Source organism: Orycteropus afer, unplaced genomic scaffold (assembly GCF_000298275.1).
Source record: "Orycteropus afer afer isolate SDZICR_OR568_19922 unplaced genomic scaffold, OryAfe1.0 scaffold00196, whole genome shotgun sequence".
Taxonomy (NCBI): domain Eukaryota; kingdom Metazoa; phylum Chordata; class Mammalia; order Tubulidentata; family Orycteropodidae; genus Orycteropus; species Orycteropus afer.
The window spans coordinates 1899766-1919893 of record NW_006921783.1 but is presented as its reverse complement, the minus strand read 5'-3'; the positions used below and the strand labels follow the sequence as shown (position 1 = coordinate 1919893).

Below are 20128 nucleotides of genomic sequence, written 5' to 3'. Positions count from 1 at the left end.
TGACAAGTAGGGTTATTCCTTTTGATGGTATCCCACATGAACCTTAGGCTATCTTCATTTTGTTTTGTTCTTTTTACTGACTGATTCCATTCTGAAGAAGTATTCAGGTATCTGTCTTCAATCTCATTAATTCTGTCTTCCATTGCATCAATTATACTCCTTTGCCCTTCCAATGTGTTATCTATTTTTGACAATTTAGTATTAATCATCTGGATTTCTATCTGTAGATTAAGAATCATTTCTAATTTTTCATTTATTTTGTCATTTTCTTCTTGTACTGTCTTCCAAAATTCTTCTAGGGTTCTTTCTGTGTTTTCCTTGGCCTGTCTCTCAATCCTTTGAAGATACCTTAAGATAATTCTTTTGAATTCCTTATCCGAGAGTTCCAATGCTGTTTCTTCCTCAGGGATGTGTTCTGGGTCTGTATCCTGCTCCCTTGTTTCCACCACTTTATCTTGCTTCTTTGTGTGGACCGTGATAGTCTGTTTTCTCTGAGACATCGTGGTATTGTGGTATTTAGATCTCTGTTAACTGTTTGTGAGGAGCAGCCATGGGTGAGTCAGGCAGCCATGGGTGAGTCAGGCACTTCCTGGTAGTTGTTTATCGTTGGCCCGCTGGTGGAGAAGGAAGTGGTGGCTCTCACTCAGCAAGTGAAGCTGCAGGAAGTATGGGTGTAGTTGTGTCGTATGGGAACTGTTGCTGTCTTCCAGTCAGATAAAATAACAATTGAATAACCATCAAAAAAGTAAAAGCAAATGGACAAAAAACACACCATGTAATCACACTGGAACAGGAACTAAAAAAAGAAAAAAGGGGGGAAAAAACCTGAAATATCTGGGGAGAGAGCAATAAGAGAAAAAAGGTAGAGAAAGAAAATAATGAAGAAAAAAATGGGAAAAACGCAAAAAGGAAAACAAGGAACGGGGTTAACCATGAGAAAGAAAAAAGAAAAAAAAAAAATTGTAACCAGGAGCAGGGAAAAGAAAAAAAGATGAAAAGTAGAACCTGGGAGGGGGATAATAAAGAGTAATAGTAAAAAGGACCAAAGTAATAATAATAGTAGTAGTTTTAAAATAGACAAAAACAAACTAACTAAAAAACAGAAAGAAAAAAAACATGGGGGCAGGACACTCAGGCTCCATCCGAGCACACAGACTGGGGTGGAGTTCCCACAGGCCCAGAAAGTGGGTGGGAGTGAGGGATGGCCACACCTCTGCTCACCAAGAAGATGTGGGGTGTAAGAGTAACAAGGGGAATGTCATACCTTTCCATCTGTCCGGGTCTGGAATGTCCTTGGGGTTATTGGCAAGTGAAGCCTGTTCTTAAGTCCCTGGAATCTGGGAGAATGCTGTATCTTTCAATATCTAAAATGGTTAAGCCGCCTGTAAACATTCAAAATGGCTGCACCCTCCAGACAGACAAAAGTCCACAGCTCAGCCCGCTGTCCTCTTCGCTGCTTTCCCTTTTATTCCCCAGCCACCAGAGCAGTCCTCCATGCAGTCCTTGGCTAGCAGGGCTGACTTTGGGGTTAATTCTTAGATCTTACCACAACTTGGCAATATCCAAGCTGTCTGTGCCATCAGGATCGCTGCCAGACCGCAGCTCCGTATGTCTCCTTTTTTGGTGTTTTCATGCACATTCTTCTGCTAGTTGGGAGTTTAATCCACTTCTATTTCAAGGCTCAGGAGTCCAGGATTGTCTTCTGTATCTGTGTTAATTGGTTCCCCTTTTCTTTGTTGAAGAGGGTCTGTGCAGTCTTTCTGCCTATTCTGCCATCTTACTGGAACTCTCAGATTGCCTCAGTTTCAACCAATCTTTACAGAAGTACATTGTCTTATTTTCCTCCCAAGGAGTAGCTGCTGGGTTTGAACTGCCAACTTTCTGGTTAGCAGCCAAAAGCCTTACCCACTACACCACCAGATCTTCTTCCACTCAAAGTATTCCATAAATAAAATGGACAAGGAAAGCAAACCACAGTAGGGAGGTATCTGTAGAACACATAACTAATGAAGGATTAATACCCAGGATATACAGAGGAAAAATAAGAAAAAAGAAAAATGGACTAAAAGATATGGACAGTTCACAGAAAGAAATCTGAATGTGCAATAAACATTTGCAAAGATGCTTAACCTCATTAGGAATCTAGAACATATACGGAAACAATGAGATAACTGTTCTGCATGCAGCAGATTAGCCAAATTTAAAAGTCTCATAACAAGAAGTATTGAGGAAAATGTAGAGTAACAGCCATTTTCATGCTCTACTGACTGGTGAGGGTATAAATTTATATAGCTTGAAGAGCAACTTGGCAGCATCCTATACTACTGAAAATGGATATACCATGGTCCAGCAAATCCACTTTCAGATGTATTCCCTAGAAAAATTGTGTTCAAGTACACAAGGAAATCTACACAAAAATTTCACGACTCCATCGCGTATAACTGTAAAAAGCTGAGAAAAGAAAAAAACAATTCCCTCCTTGAGACAATGAATAAATTATAGTATGTTGTTGTTATTCTTATGTGCCATCGAGTCGGACCCGACTCATAGTGACCCCTCCTTGGGTTTCCGAGGCAGTATCACTACAGAAGTAGATTGCCCCATCTTCCTTCTGAGGAGTGGCTGGTGGGTTTGAATCGCCAGCCTTCTGGTTAACACTCAAGTGGTTTTAGGCACTACAATTCACAACAAAAACATACCATAAAACATTTAAATCACCTAGAGTAACATGTATAAAAACGTATACAGGCATGATAAATAATTTATGACAGTGAAAAGAATAACGGAGGAAGAAAAACAGTACACAGGAGTTCTAAATGAACAAGTTTTTCTTAAGCTGGCTGACAGACATATAAATGTTTATATATTATTTTCTCCATTTTTTTAATGGCTAAAATATTTCATTATAGAGTCCTTGAGAGAAAAAGGCAGTGAAGAAATTATGCAAAATTAATACTCAAAGGATTTATTATCGCAAATTCCATCCTGAAACCAATTCTGGAGACCTAGTAGTAAGAATTTACATTATTTCTACCTTTAAATGATAATAGTGACTATTAAAAAAAAAAAAAAAAAATACATACTCTGTAACTGATGTTACACTTTCCTGTCCAAAAGGTCCAACTGGATCATCCTTGAACTTATCACTTGGAAGTTGAGGTGGTAAAAATTCTACATCTTTTTTCTTTGGAACCTTGTAATATTTCCAGGCTAGATTAGCTTCATCTTCTTCCAAGTTTACTGCTGTACCAACATATACTGTAGGTTCTACAGCTTCCTGGAATTGAGCTGGGAAAGACTGAGATAAACTGTCTATCCTATCTTCCATTGGTTTGGAAGAAACCAAGGGATCTGGTGTTGGCATTTGATAAAAATGTTGACTCTGAGGAGTTGAAGGTGTTTTAGTCACACCTTCATCAACCACATCACATGGATGAGGACTAAGTGGAGGTGGTTGAGGTGAATTTGCTATTTCAGTGCCATGCATCTGAGGAGTCTTTGCTACATCATTAGTTCGGATGTTCGAAAATCTCACTTGACTGTCAGGAGCAGAGATCACAAGTCTTTGACTAGCTGAATCTGTGTCCATGCCAACATCATCACTAACAGATACACGATGATGAAAAGGAGTCAGTGGTCGTTTCTGTGGTTTTTCACTCTTTTCTTGCTTCTCATTGGTCTTGTGCTTAGGAAGTACTTGCTGTTGCTGACCTAAAGATGGTGCCTGTCCTTGTTGCCCAGGATTTCTTGGTTTGAGACTTTTGTGCCTGAGAAGTTTGAAGAGAAAAGAAAGGTTTGAGATTTACAGTATCACAATTACAGCAAAGTAAAGAGTTAGCACTATTAAACATTTCAGAACTAATTCGTTTTTCACCTATCATCCTAAAAGTAGTATGATTTAAATTTAAATGAAGAAAAAATACTCTGTTCAGTGGCTTAAAATATAGAAGTACGCAAAAAGGTTCATAAACACCAACTGTCACATGTTCATCTAATAGTTCTGTGATGAAATAGCCAAAGACTGTTTGCAATATATAATCTAGGATCTTAGTATCTGAATAAATACTCTCAGAGATAAGATTCTACTAATTTTAAGATGCAAAGTATTAAAAGGTCTGATATTCATTCACTTATGAACTTGATATTTCAATTAGTAACTGGCTAGGATCAGTCATCACCTACAATGTTGTGGCAACTGTGGCTAAAAAACTTATTCTACTTTACTGGAATGAAATTACATCAAGTATGAAAGCACTGGAATTGACTGACTGAGTGACTGACTGATTATGGGATCCTAAACCATACTTACCTACCTTCTCCCAAGGCTTAGCACTACAGAAAGAACCAACTGAGTAGAAAAGTAAATGTCTAAAATAAACTCTTTTCTCATAATTTGAAGCAATTTTAAACTCAAGAATTTAAATCTAGTAATTCTGTCCAGATTTCTCTGGTGTAGTACGCTATACACTTTGAGGTGTCCAAATTCACTTACATGATGTATAACATATATTTCAAACAAAGAAATCAGAAAAATACTGTGGTGAAATATGGAGTCAAAGCATTTAATATCCATTAGGTTTTGTTAAGTTTTCGTTTAAAGTTTATTTTTGAATTTTGTTAAATCAGAGCTACCCAGAAAGAGTATTAAAAAGAACGGGCAAGCACTGTTTTCAAAGAACTCTGTCAAGTAAACATGCTAAGATGCCCTTTTGTACAGTCTGGGACATCTTACTGGGCCAACAGTTATCAAAGAAAAATGGAGTCAGGTCAAAAAGACACAGGAGAAAAAAAAAACCACCACACTGTCTTGATACCAAAGTCAAAGACATTTTAAGGTGAGAAAACTATGGCCTAATAACCTTTGCCCAATATCCTTTAAAAACACAGATACAAAAACCATTAACAAAATATTAGTAAATATTAGTAAATCAATCAAAAGCATCATGACTCATTGAGACTTGTTCCAGGAATGTGAGGTTTAACATTGAAAAGAAAAAAAAAAAAAAATCAGTATTACTCATCACACAAACAGAATAAAGGAGGAAAAAAATCACATGATTATATCCACAGATACAGAAAAACATGGTAAAATTCAGTATGTACTCATATAAAAAGACCCAGCAAACAAAGAATGTTGTTGTTAGGTGCCCTTGGATTGACTCCTACTCACAGAAACCCTATGTAAAACAGAACAAAATATTACCCAGTTCTGCGCTATCCTCATAAGCATTGCAATGTCTGAGACCACTGTTTTAACTACAGACAATATACCTTTTCTTATTTTAAACCAAAACAAGGAATAAAAGATAACTTACTCAATCTGATAAAGCACATTTATGCAAAAACAACTATTATCAAACTAAGGAACCCTGGTGGTGCAAACAGTTAAACACTTGGCTGCTTACCTAAAGGATGGAGGTTCAAATCCACCTAGTAGGTACCACAGGAGAAAGAGCTAGAGATCTGCTTCCATGAAGATTATAGCCAAGAAAACCATATAGGACAATTCTACTCTGTCACATGGGGTTGCTATGAGTCAAAATCAACTCAATGGCACCCAACAACAACAAAATAGACTTGATAAAAGACTGACACCAGGAACTGGGGGATGATTCACTAGGATTTAAGAAAAACAAAGATTTGGAACAAGGCAAGAGTATTAACTTTCAATGTTTATTCAACATTGTACTGAAAGTTTTAGCCAATGCAATACACAAGAAAAAGAAAAGATGTAGAGATTACAAAGGAAGATGAAAAACTGTCTTTATTCCTAATCAAAATGATTAGAAAATTTACAATGGAAGAATCAAGCTGATCACCACTTGATCAATCTAACATTAGATTTAGGAAAATCAGACACTGTATCCCTCCTAATATGACGCAGTGTGAAGCTACACAATTCCTCTCGTGAAGTATTGTCATAAACACTTAACTTGAATCTAATCAAGTCTCTAGAGTAGCACTGTCTAACAGAACTTCCTGTGATGACGGAAATTTTCTATATATGGCTACTGAGCACTTGAAATAGGGCTACTACAACTGAGGAACTAAATTTAAATCTAATTAAAGTTACGAATAGCTACTAGGACAAAGAATAAATAGCACAGTTCTAGAGACACCTACCATTTACAAAAATACAAGGAATAAAGAAGTTAAATGACAATTATGTACTAATTAAACTACAGAATAAGTTAAATGACAAATCCAGAATGTGTGACATTCTACAAGACAACTGCTACAGTCTGTCTAACCAAGTCAGTGTCATTAACTGGGAGTAGGGGACTACAAGACAGGAGAAATAACAACCAAACTTAATGTGTACTCCTTGTTTGGATCTTAGTAGAACAACTACAAACAGACATTTCTGAGACAAACCAGGACAGGGTATCAGATAATATCATTTTCTACCACTCTTCTGTTAGTTTGTTGTACTGTGGTGGCTTGTGTGTTGCTGTGAGACTGGAGATTATGCCACCGGTATTTCACATACCAGCAGGGTCAACCATGGTGGAGAGGTTTCAAGGGAGCTTTCAGACTAAGACAGATTCAGAAAAGGAATGAGCCATCCACTTCTCAAAAAATTGCCCAGTGAAAACCTTATGAATAGCAGTGAAACACTGATATATTACTGGAAAACTTTATGAAACTTGCCTGATATAGTGCTGGAAGATAAGCCCCTCAGGTCAGAAGGCCTCAGTTGCAAAAAAAAGAAAAAAAAAAAACCCAAACTCACTGCTGTCCAGTCAATTCTGACTCAGCGAACCCTCCCCTCCCTTAGGTTCCAAGGCAGTATTCTCTATGGAAACAGACTGCCCAGTCTTCGTTCCAAGGAGTAGCTAGTGGGTTTGAACCACCAGCCTTCTGGTTAGCAGTTAAATGCCTTAGGTACTATGCCACTGAGTTGACCTTAATGATGTGGATAGAGCTTTTGGGACCTCCATTTGCTGATGTAGCACAACTCAAAATGGGAAGAAATAGTTGCAAACATCCATTAATAATTAGAACACGGAATGTACTAAGAATGAATCTGGAAAAACTGGAAGCTGTCAAAAGTGAAATGGAATGCATAAAGATCAATATTCTAGGCATTACTGAGCTAAAATGGACTGGTTTTGGCCACTGTGGATCAGACAACCACATGATCTACTATGCCGGGAATGATGAATTGAAGAAGAATGGTGTGGCATTCATCTCACAAAGAATGTTTCAAAATGTATCCTGTATGAAGGACCTTGAAACCAGAACTAGATGGTGCCCAGCTCTCAATGCTGACCAATCAGGAAGGGATGAAAACTGGAAATCCTGGATAGAGTGGAAGGAAAAACGTGGAACTTTGAAAACACAGTAATGACCAGAGTTAACTGGTAGGATGGAGTCTGGTGGAACCCCCAAGACTCGGCCCTGGGATACACTTCAGGCCCAGGATAAGTCTCACTCCCAAGAGCTGGCTCTCAACCCAAAAATAATAAGACTTACATGCAGAACACACACCTAGATGCACCCACCTACTCTACAGAGATATATCCCTTGCAGCAATTGGCCATGGGGCACCAGAAGCGCTGCATTCACACGGAGGGAAAGCTGGACAGACAGGAATGCATAACTAAGAAGAGCACGGGAATGGGGGGCTCATAGGGAAGGGAGAGGAGTAGAGTGGGTTAGAGTTGGGGATGGTAATCAGAGAGTGAAACCAAATGTACATGAATTGTTGAATGTAAAACAAATTCTGCTCTATAAATCTGCACCCAAAGCACAATTTAAAAAAATAAAAAAATGTGGAAAAAAAAAAAGATCTATCCTGAAGTACAATGCTGTTGGTGATAGGATAATATCCATATGCCTACATGGAAGACCAGTTAATACTGCTGTTATTGTTAGGTGCCGTCAAGCTGTCTCTGACTCATAGCGAACTTATGCACAGTAGAATGAAACACTGCCAGGTCTTGTTCCAGCCTCACAATCCTTGCTATACCTGAACCCATCATTGTAGCCACTGTGTCCATCTCTGCTCTGAGGAGTTAGCTCTTCCCCAGTCAAATTTTGAGTGCCTTCCGACCTGACGGGCTCATCTTCTGGCACTGTTATCAGACAATGTTTCAGGGCTATTCATAAAGTTTTCAAATAATATATCAGATCATGCTTCACTGCTATTCATAAGGTTTTCACTGGTCAATTGTTTGCGAAGTGGATGGCCTCTTCCTTCTTCCAAGTCTGTCTTAGCCCAGAAGCTCTGCTGAAACCTGACCACCATGGGTAACCCTGCTGGCATTTTGCAATACAATGGCATAGCCTTCAGCCTCACAGCAACATGTAAGCCACCAAAGGATGAAAGACAGACAAGTTCATCTCCCTTAGTTGTTCCTAACTCCTCTGCACCTGCCTACCTCGGGCAATGGCCTTAAAATAGAGCTGGCCATAGAGTTAATACTACTATTATTGAAATTTATACACCAATCACCAAAGCCAAAGCCAAGGAAATTGAAGATTGTTACCAACTTCTGCAGTCTGAAACTGACCAACCATGCAATCAAGATGTGATTATTACTGGGGATTGGAAACAAAAAAGAATCACCGGTAGCTGGAAAATATGGCCTTGGTGATAGAAATAATGTAGGAGACTGCATGATAGAATTTTACAAGACCAACGACTTATTCATTGCAAATACCTTTTTCAACAACACAAACGATGACTATACATATGGACTTCACTAAATAGAGTACACAGGAATCAGACTGACTACATCTCTGAAAAGAGACAAGGGAACAACTCACTATATTCAGCCAAAAGAAGACCAAGAACTGATCGTGGAACAGACCATCAACTGCTCATATGCAAGTTCAAGCTGAAGTTGAAGATAATCAAAAGAAGTCCAAGAGAGCCAAAATATGACCTTGATAATATCCCTCCTGGATTTAGAGACCATCTTAAGAACAGATTTGATGCTTAGAACACCAATGACCAAAAACCAGAGGAACTGTAGGATGATATCATGAACATCATCCATGAAGAAAGCAAAAGGTCATTAAAAAGACAGGGAAGGTCAGTCTATACAACTACGAGACCAGAAGAACTAGATGGTGCCCGGCTGCCACTGTCAACCACTCAGAGGGGGATCTATATAGGAGATCCTGGATAGAGAGGGAGAACAATGTGGAACAAAACTCAAAACCATTTGGAAAAAAAAAAAAAGGAGACCAAGTTTGCTGGTCTTATAGAGACTGGTGGAACCACTGAAACTATGGTCCCTAGCTGCCCTTCAGGTTTGAAATTGAACCCACACCTGTGGCTTCAAGCCAAACAAAAGAGAGCCATAGGAGTTGAACATGTACCTGAGGTAGATACATGCCTTGGAGAGAACAATCATGGGAGAAAGAAGGGCTGTTTATGCACAGGGAGACAGTTCAGGGGGCAGGAGTGCATGGAAGGATGGACACAGGAAAGAGGTAACTATCAGGAGGAAGTGGGAGGGGAGATGTTGCACTGGGGTAAATTGTAGTCAATGTCATGGGACAACATGTGTGTGAACAAACTGCTGTATGGAAAGTGAATTTACACTGTACATTTTTATCCAAATCACAATAATAAAAAGGGAGGGAAAGAAGAAAAGACCAAAATGGACGTGAGAAGAGACTCTGAAACTTGCCTTTGCATGGAGAGTTGCTAAAGCAAATGGAAGAAATGATAAGATAAAAGAGCTGAACAGAAGACTTCAAACAGTAGTTCTAGAAGACAAAATCGATGATTATAATGAAATGTGCAAAGACCTAGAGTTAGAAAACCAAAAAGAAAGAACACACTCAGCATTTCTCAAATTGAAAGAACTGAAGAAAAAATTCATGCCATGAGTTACAATACTGAAAGATTCTATGGGCAAAATATTGACTTATACAAGAAACATCAAAAGAGATGGAAAGAATACACAGAGTCACCGTACCAAAAAGAACTGGTTGACATTCTTCCATTTCAGGAGGCGGCATATGATCAAGGACCAATGGTACTGAAGGAAGAAGTCAAAGCTGCACTGAAGGAGGAAGTCGAAACTGCACTGAAGAAAGTGGCAAAGAACAAGGCTCCAGGAACTCACAAAATATCCAATGAGATGTTTCAACAAATGGATGCCATGCTGGAGGCACTCACTTCTCTATGCCAAGAAATTTGGAAGACAGCTACCTTGCCAAATGACTGGAAAAGATCCACAGAATGTGGAAACAATAGAACATTATCATTAATATCACATGCAAGTAGAATCTTACTGAAGATAATTCGAAAATGGTTGCAGCAGTGTACTGACAGAGAACTTCCAGAAATGTAAGCTGGATTCACAAAAGCATATGGAGCGAGGGGTATCATTGCTGATGTCAGATGGATCTTGGCTGAAAGCAAAGAATACCAGAAAGATATTACTTGTGTTTTATTGATTATGCAAAAGCATTAGACTGTGTAGATCATAACAAATTATAAATAACATTGAGAAGAATGGGAATTCCAGAATACTTAATTGTGCCTCATGAGGAATGTATAGACCAGCAGGTTGCTGTTTGAACAGAACAAGTGGATACTACATGGTTTAAAATTACAAAGGAAGTACATCATGGTTGTATCCTTTCACCATACTTATTCAATCTGTATGCTAAACAAATAATCCAAGAAGCTGGACTATACGAAGAACATGACATCAGAATTGGAGGAAGACTTGTTAACAGCCTGCGATACGCAGACGACACAACTTTGCTTGCTGAAAGTTAGGATGACCTGAAGCACTTACTGATGAAGACTGAAGACTACAGTCTGCAGTATGGATTACATCTCAACATAAAGAAAACAAAAATCCTCACAATTGGACCAATAAGCAGCATCACAATAAGCAGAGAAAGAATGAAGTTGTTAAAGATTTCATATTACTTGGTTCCACAATCAACACCACTGGAAGCAGCACTGAAGACATCAGATATGTATTGCACTTGGCAAATCTGCTGCAAAAGACCTCTTTCAAGTGCTGAAGAGCAAAGATGTCTCCTTGAAGATTAAGATGTACCTAACCCAAGCCATGGAATTTTTAGTCACCTCATACGTGTATGAGAGCTGGACAATGAACAATGAAGACTGAAGAGCTGATGCTTTCGCGTTGTGGTGTTGGCAAAGACTACTAAAAGTTCCATGGACTGCCAAAAAATGAACAAATCTGTCCTGGAGAAATGCAGCTGGAATGCTCCTTGGAAGTGAGAATGGCCAGACTTCATCTGACCTACTGCGGGTCATGTTGTCAGAAGGGACCACTCCCTAGAGAAGGATATACTAGGTAAAGAGGAGGGTCAGTGAAGAAGACTCTAGATGAGACGGATTGACACAGTGGCTCCAATGATGGTCTCAGGTATAGCAAGGATTTTGAGGCTGGCACAGGACCAGGCAGTGTTTTGTTCTGTTGTCCACAGGGACGCTAAGAGTCTGAGCCAACTCAGAGGCACCTAACAACAACTGTTCATTTTATTGGGTGTGATAACAGAACTGTAATTATGAAGAAAATATTCATATTTTTTTAGAGCTGTGTACTGAAGTACTATGGGAATAAGTGACAGTATTTATTTAAGGTTTGCTTTAAAACTATTTAAGAGAAAGGGTCTATATAAACAACCTATGGCACACACAATGGAATAGTATGCAACACTAAAGAAAAATGTAGAATCCATGAAGTACCACATAACATGGATGAACACGGAAGACATTATGCTGTGTGAAGTCAGTCAATCACGGAAGAACAAATATTGTATTAGGCCACTAAGAGAGTCAAATATAGGTTTATTTATGGAAGGACTTTCTTTGTTGATTACCAGAGATGGGGGGGGAGAAGAGGAAACACTGCTAGATAGGTAATAAAGTATTGATTTGGGTGAAGGGAAAGGCAATATACTAAAAGCAAGTGACCAACACAGTAAGGAAAAGAAGACACAGAGATGCACAAGACATACAACAAAGATAAACCCTTTTACATATATAATACCGCATTATCAGTGACAGCAAACATTAATCTACAGGTAAACAGATGGACAGACAGGCTGAATTATGAGGTATGTGAACGAAAAGGGAATATACCCATGACCATATATAAGGTTGGCAGACAATACTTGTACAAATGTATTTGCATGTGCTCTAAAAATATTCACAGATAAAATAGAGTTAACAAAAGGCAAAGTTATGACAACTTTTTAGGCACAGCCAATCACCCTGAGGAAGTAAGCAGTTGGACCTGTGGGCCTGGGGACCATGGTTGCATGGAACATCAAGCTCAACCAGCATAACATACTAGACAAAAACATTATTCTACATCCTACTGTGGTGAGTAGCCACTTGGATCTTAAAAGCTTACAAGCAGCCATCTAGAAGCAACAACAGGTCTCTCCTTTTCTATAGCAAAGAAGAATGAAGAAAATCAAAGACACATGGAACAATTAGTCCGAGGGACTAGTGGACCATGTGAACCTCAGCCTATATGACCATGAGACCAGAAGAAAGAGCTGGTTCCCAGCTAGGACTGTCAACCACTCGTAAAGGATCAGTGCAGGACATCCTGGATAGAGTTGGAGAAAAACGTATAACAAAACTCAAAATCATTAAAAAAAAAACAAAAAAAACAGGCTTACTGGTCTGACAGAGACTGGTGACACCCCTGAGATTATGGCCCCTTCAGGACTAGAACTGAACTCACTCCTGTGGCTTCTAGCCAAGTGATAGGCCTACAAGGTGACCAATCACACCATGTAATTACACTCCTTAGAAAAATTAATCATGGGAGATCAGAAGGGCAGTATTTGCACAGGGAGATAGTTTAGAGGGCAGGAATGTACAGGAAAAGAGGACACAGGGAAAAGGTAACCAACCACAGGGAGGAATTAAGAAGAAAGCTATTATATTATGGGGACTACAATCAATGTCATGAAACAAAATGTATATAAACTGCTGTATGGAAAATGAATTTGTCCTATAAACTTTCATTCAAATCACATTAAAAAAAAAAGAGAGAGAAGGTTGAGATGAAGTAAATGTGGTAAATGAATATGGATTGTTAGTAATAAATTTATTACCCAATTCTCTCTAGTGTTTGCTTGAAATTTTTCTTAACAGAATAAGGTGGGACTAAGTTAATAAAAATACCATGGAAGGTAAGAGGAGCAAGATTAAATTGTGCCTCAGAAACCCAAGGAGGGGTCGCTATGAGTCAGGTCCGACTCAACGGCACATAACAACAACAAGGTTGCATACAACAACAATGTTACATAAAGAGGAAAGAGACTCTGGTCAACTTTAGACTTTAAGGAAAACAAGCCCAATAAGTGCTTAATTAATGAAAGAATGAAAACAGAATAACTTCTAAGCCAGCAGAAGAAAGAAAACATATGTATAATCAGTAATAACAGCAAGATGGGGGAAAAAAACCAAAAATATCCAAATAAAACACAAGAAGTGCAACTATATCATTCATTTGTTAATTATTCAAAAATTTTTCCACTATAGCAATGCTCAAAGTGTGATCCATGAACCCTTTTCAAAGGTTTTATGGGGTCAAAACAATTTTCATAATAGCACTAAGATACTATATGCCTTTTTTTACATTGAAATTTACATTGACAGTACAAAAGCAATGGTAGATAAAACTACTGGCAACTTTACATTAATCATAACAGTGGGACTGACTGTGCTAGTAGTACTCTGTTTATTTTCATTGCCACACATTCACAGTTTAAAAACAATTTCAGTTAAAAATGTGCTTCATGAGGCAGTAAAATGAATGATTTTTATTAAACCTCAATCTTTTGAGTACACAGCTTTTTATATTCTGTGTGAAGAAAGAAAAAGTATACATTAAGTATTTCTGCTGCATATCAAAGTACAATGGCTGCTTTGAGGGAAAGTACAATTGTTTGAGTTATAAGCTGAACTAGACATTTTTTCACAGAATACCATTTTTATTTGAAAAAAATTGGTTGACAAATAAACCATTACTTGTTGTCGTTGTTGCTAGCTGCCACTGAATCAGATTGGATGGATTCCCGATGCAAATGGAACAAGATACTATCCAGTCCTTTGCCATTCCATGTGTTTTAGATCAGACTGTTGTGATAGGGTTTTCACTGGCTGACTCTTAGTAGATTACCAGGCCTTACTTCCTAGTCTGTGTCATTCTGGAAGCTCCACTGAAAATCTGTCCAGCATCACAGCAAGCCTCCACTGATAGACGAGTGGTAGCTGCACCCATGAGGTACAGTAGCCAGATACTGAACCCAGGTCTCCTACACAGAAGGCAAGAATTCTACCACTAAACCACCAAGGAAAATCGCTGTTAGATTTTGTTATTTGGTAAAATTGGTAATTTCTTTCTTAAAATAGAACAAAATTAATTTTACATTTTAAGGAAAAAATTTTTTGAGCTTTGCAGCAAAAATGAAAATTTAGATAAATATGCCTGTTGCTGTGAGTTCAACAGCTTTCTAATACTTACATGACTTTTCTGATTGTGCTATTTATGAAGGCAATTTTTTATTAAAAAAACTAAACTCACTGCTATCTAGTCGATTCTGACTCAGAGCAAACCCCTCCTTGGATTCTGGAGGAGTGGCTGGTGAGTTTGAACCCCCAACCTTCTGGTTAGCAGTCAAATGTCTTAGGCACTATGCCACCAGAGCTCCTAATTTTTGTAATACATAATGAAATGTACCAACATTCAGAAGATTTGCATAACTCAGTGAACTGTTGTTTTTCAAAGCATAATTGCACAATGCGACAAAATCATGCAAAAGTAAAAGACTTAATTATCAGCAGAGTATAAAATTCCATTAATATGGCTTCAGATTCCACATTATAACTAATCTCTAGGACATTGCCAATTGTCAAGTTTTGTTGTAGTATATAAAATAATATCCCCAATTACCTAAAAAAGCTACTAAAATGCGCCTTCCTTTTCAAACTCTGGTGGTACAGTAGTTAAAGCATGTGGCTGCTAAACATGTTGGTGGTTCAAACCCACTAGCTGCTCTAGGGGAGGAAGATGAGGCAATCTACTTCCATAAAGATATAAAGCCTTGGAAATTCTATGGGTCACAGTAACTCAGAATCACCATGATGGAAGTGGGTCTGGTTTTGATTTTTTCAACTACATCACTATGTGACGTTGGATTTTCTTCATATGTATCAAGACACTGAATGAAAAAGCAGGTGTTGAGAATTCATCTGTCTTTTATTAAGCACAACATCAGAGCCTTGCAAAATTAAAAACAATGCCACCCCTTTTGTTTTTAGAAAATGCAGCTGATTTTCAGAATAGGTAATTTGCTACTTAGTACAGGTATTCCCTGCTTTGCAAAAGTTCACTTTACATCATTGGAATTCACTTTTACAAAAGACCTATATTATTACCCATTTGAGCTCTCAGAAAGAAATCCGAAGAGGATTTTTGCTTTTAAGATAAAAAAGATGAAAACTGAAACTAGCCCAGTGTTTGTTTTGCAGAGAGCTGTTGAAGAGGCAGTACACATCCCAGGCAGGTAAGCTCCTTCCCCAGGGACTACACTCAGGATCAAGTCACCATAGCTTTGAACTGTGACTGCAAACATTCTATGTTGGTGTTACTTTAGTTTTCCATGTTATTTGGTATGATTTGGTTGGTAATTATTTTGTATCTAGGAATGCTCAAAATTTTTCCCCATATAAATTAATGATAACTGCTTCTAGACCATTTCAGTTTACGAAAGTTTTCACAGGAACACTATTTTCAGATGGGGGGAAATGTGTATTAGCTTTATTTATTTATTTTTTAAATTGTGTTTTAAAATCTCTGTAATACAGATATAGATATAACTCACAAAAACAAACTCAAAACTCACTACCATCAAGTCGCATCTGACTCATAGTGACCCCTCCTCCTTGGGTTTCTGAGGCAGTATCTCTACAGAAGTGCATTGCCCTGTCTTCCTTCCAAGGAGTGGTTGGTGGGTTTGAACCGCCAGCTTTCTGGTTAGTAGTCAAATGCCTTAGGCACTACGCCACCAGACTACATAAACAAAAGCACTTTAAAAATCAAAAACCAAACTCAACGCTGTTGAGTCGATTTGATTCATAGTGATCCCTTCCTTGGGTTTTAGGGGACTCTTTTTCAGAGTGAAAATGAATTCTGAGAGCAACAAGTTTGAAACTTGGTCTACTATGTGCAAGTCAGGTGCTCTGGTGATACAGTGTTGTTAAAGCACTTGGCTGCTAACTAAAAAGGTCAGTGGTTCAAACCCACTAGCCACTCTATGGGAGAAAAATGAAGCCGTCTGCTTCCGTGAAGAATTATAGCCTTGGAAACCCTATAGGTCAATTCAACTGTGCCCTATGTGATCACTATGGGTCAGAACTGACTGGACAGCAGTGGGTTGGGTTTGGTTTAAATGCAAGTCACTAAGGAGGGATAAGGAGCTCTGGTAGCATAGGGCCTAAGGCACTTGATTGCTAACCAGAAGGCTGGCGGTTCAAACCCACCAGCCACTCCTCAGAAGGAAGGCTGGGCGATCTACTTCCATAGTGATACTGCCTCGGAAATTCAAGGAGGGGTCGCTATGAGTCGGGTCCAACTCAACAGCACATAACAACGACAACAACAAGGGATAGGATGCCCATTATTCTGAGGTGAAGTATTTAGTTATATTCAAAAAATATAAAAAGCATGTAAAAGTAAATAGTCATACATTCACTTACCCACCTGTAAGGGTAGGAAACTATTCCCTGGAGCTATATACTAATAGCAGTGACTCTATAAAATTTTGATAACTTTAGATCACTGTCCTTTTTTCCCCTCTATAAAAACCAAATTCACTGCCATCAAATCAATTCCAACTCACAGCAACTCCTCCTTGGATTTCCAAGGTCATAGAAATAGATCGCCCAGTCTTCCTTCTGAAGAGTGGCTGGTGGGTTTGAACCACCAGCCTTCTGGTTAGTAGTCAAATGCCTTAGGCACTATGCCACCAGAGCTCCCTTTTTCCTCTACAGACCTCTGAAAAGCCAGATTTCTTTAGAGAGGGTGATTATGGACCCTAAAGCAACTCAATTTCATAGTAGAAGTCAAACCAAGTTGGGGAGTCTTTCTAGAAGCCTTGTCCTTCAAGCAAAATCCAACTGAGTAATGTCTTAAGATTCTTTTTCCTACTGACCTTAAGTTCCTGGTTCTTTAGTATCATGTAGACATTACTGTACTATTTTTTTTTCATGTTATTTGCAAAGTGTTAATTTCCTTATCAACATTCCACCACAGACTAAATCAAGTCTATTACCAGTAAGTGGGCAAAATTCACTATCACTAATAATGGGAAAAATGCAGATTAAAAACAATTTTATGCTTTTTCATACACACACAAAAAGTCAATGACAGTTCCCAGATCACCGAAAGTGTAAGAAACATCAGCACTTTTATATAGAAAAACTAAAATTGGGAGTGAAACTTGTAGATTCTCCAAGGAGGTCACAACAAAAGTATTTAAATGATCCTCTTCCCCATCATTCTCTACTACATCTCTCACTGAGTTTTATTTTCTTCCTAACACTTACTACTCCTAAATTATCCCTTATTTTTATTTTTCTAAAAGTAATTAACTGCCTTATACCCGTTTTCGTATTTTGAGTATAAGCTTCAAAAAAGCACTCTTGTTTACTAATGTATTCTGAGCCTAGTACATCTCCTGGAACAAGGTTTAAGTGTTCAAAAAAATTAAGCAGTTGATACTCACTGCTTATTATTTTTTAAAAAGTAGAATCAAAAAAACTTTTAGAAACAACCACAAAGAGTAAATTAACTATAGTACTTCCATTCAGTGCAATACCAAAACATTTTTTAAAACAATGAGTTATATGTACAAGGAACTAATATGGAAAGATCAAAGGCACACTAAATGAAAAAAATAGTCTGCCAAAGACATTACAATGACATCATTCATGTGTTGGGAGGGAACACAAAACTGTAGAAAGATAATACCTAATTGGCAAGTAGCCCCTTCTAGGAAGAGGGAGTAGGATACAACCATGCATTTGTATCTACTATAATCAGCTTCTAATTATTAAATTTCTTTAATTTTCTTATTTTGAAGAAAAATCCTAACATAAGTGTATGTAAGCTACCACAAATGAAATGGAGCATAATTATTTGACAGCATAAAAAGTATGCTGTAATATACACAGATCTCAATCAACCGGAAAAAATGTACCTCAAACAACTGCAATTTGTTCTTTGTGTAGCTTCAACAAAATCCCAGGATGCTATTTTCTCAGCTGTCTCTCCTTCACACAGACTAGCAGATGAAGCCGAATACTTCCTCCTAAGATTTGAAATCATGAAATTCTTCAGAATCGACACAATTTTTTACTGTTAAACATGAAGCAAGCATTAAGTGAATTTTTAAAACCATTATTTTTGAAGTAAGGAAAAGGCATAAAAATGACTGCTGATACTACCAATTACAAGTAACTACCAACACACAATTTTTTAACTTAAAAATAAAAATACATACTTGTTCTGTGCTCTGTTCATATTGCATTCTTGCCAGACTCTATCCACCACATGATTTGCTAATTTTTGGGGTATCTTCCCGCCATGGTGGCTAGTACTATCAGAGTTGAAGCCATCAGACACTGAAGAAAATCTGATCCATTTCTGGGCAGACTGAGGATCAACTGAAAACACAAACAAAAGAATAGGCTGTAGGAGAATAAAGGTAGGTTTAAAGTAAAATTATTATTTAATTAACTTGTGATGTAACCTGATCCACATATCTGATAAGCCTACTTATTATTTGAGACAAAAAAGCATGTTACTTTATACAGATAACCAACATTTGGGGAGTTCTGGTAGCATAGTGCCTAAGGCATTTGACTGCTAATCAGAAGGCTGGAGGTTCAAACCCACCAGCCACTCCCCAGAAGGAAGCTGGGCAATCTATTCCTGTAGTGATACCGCCTCGGAAACCCAAGGAGGGGTTGCTATGACTCAGATCCGACTCGACGGCAGTGAGTTTGGTTTTTGGTTTAACAAACATTTGAATGGAGGATGTGGGTTAGATCATAGGACTGTATTAGTGTTTATTTCCCCACTTGGAGGACTGCATAGCAGTTATATGGGAGAATGCCCTTATTTTGAGAAACAGATGGAAATATTCAGAGGTGATAGAGCATCATCTCTCATTCTCATATGGTTCAGAAAAACACCAAAAATAATAAATATATCCATATAGAGAGAGTGATGGAGCAAATGTTAACAGTTTGAGAATCTGTATAAGGGAGTTCTTTGTACTAAACTTCAACCTTTTAAGTAATTTTGAAATTATGTAAAAATAACTTACTTTAAAAAATGCTTTCTGTACTCAAAATAACTGATTTATTATCAGAGCTGATGTAATAAATTTATGTAATACCTGTTTGGACTTCCTCAGGAGATGTAGGTGGTGTAAGAGTAACCGAAGACATAGCAGGATCTCTTGTGGAAGCAGGCACTTGGTGGACAGCCAAGCAAGAAGCTGAACAATGAGAAGATCCTACAGAGCTAGGAGTAGGAATGTCTGATTGAGGGACTAGAACAAAGCAAGCTGGGTAGATCATTCGGACACCAGCTGAAAGGAAAACAAATGGACAGAAAGGAAAGTCAACAACTACTAACTACTGTTGTGGTTGTAACTGAATGACTTTCACTCAAAATGTAATGTTATGGAAAAGTAGATATAATATTATCAGATCTGTAAAAATTATGTTTTTAGAAATATATGCTCTTTTGGCATATGGTTTTTCTAGAAGAATCCACAAGAAACTGTTAGTAGTGGTTAGCTTTGGTGAGAGAGACTTAGAAGATAGCAGCTTACTCTTTTCATTTTTGGATTTTTCTAACTCTGAATGTTTATTGTTTTAAAATTTTATTTTAAAAGCATAACAAAGGTAAGTCTGGGCAGTAGAATTATGTACCATTTTCTACTTTCTTTTTTATGTCTCAATTTTAAAACTCTAATAAATGTCTGTGTTTTGGTTTTTGTCACAACTGCGCTGGTAATAATATGTTTACTGAAACTGAACACTGGTAATCATCTTATTTGAAAAAAAAAAAAAAAATCCAAATAA

At 37.8% G+C, this 20128-nt stretch overlaps 1 protein-coding gene across 1 annotated transcript in view; it reads right to left on the bottom strand.

Annotated features, from left to right (window-relative positions):
• The window catches only part of MED13 (mediator complex subunit 13), a 132645-nt gene that overhangs the window by 61955 nt on the left and 50562 nt on the right, over positions 1–20128 (bottom strand). The window contains exons 6-9 of the mRNA XM_007947872.2: positions 19435–19629; positions 18535–18697; positions 18232–18342; positions 3084–3767 (exon numbers count right to left, since the gene is read on the bottom strand). Of these exons, the coding sequence (XP_007946063.1) occupies positions 3084–3767; positions 18232–18342; positions 18535–18697; positions 19435–19629 (1153 nt within the window). The remainder of the gene's footprint in view (positions 1–3083; positions 3768–18231; positions 18343–18534; positions 18698–19434; positions 19630–20128) is intronic.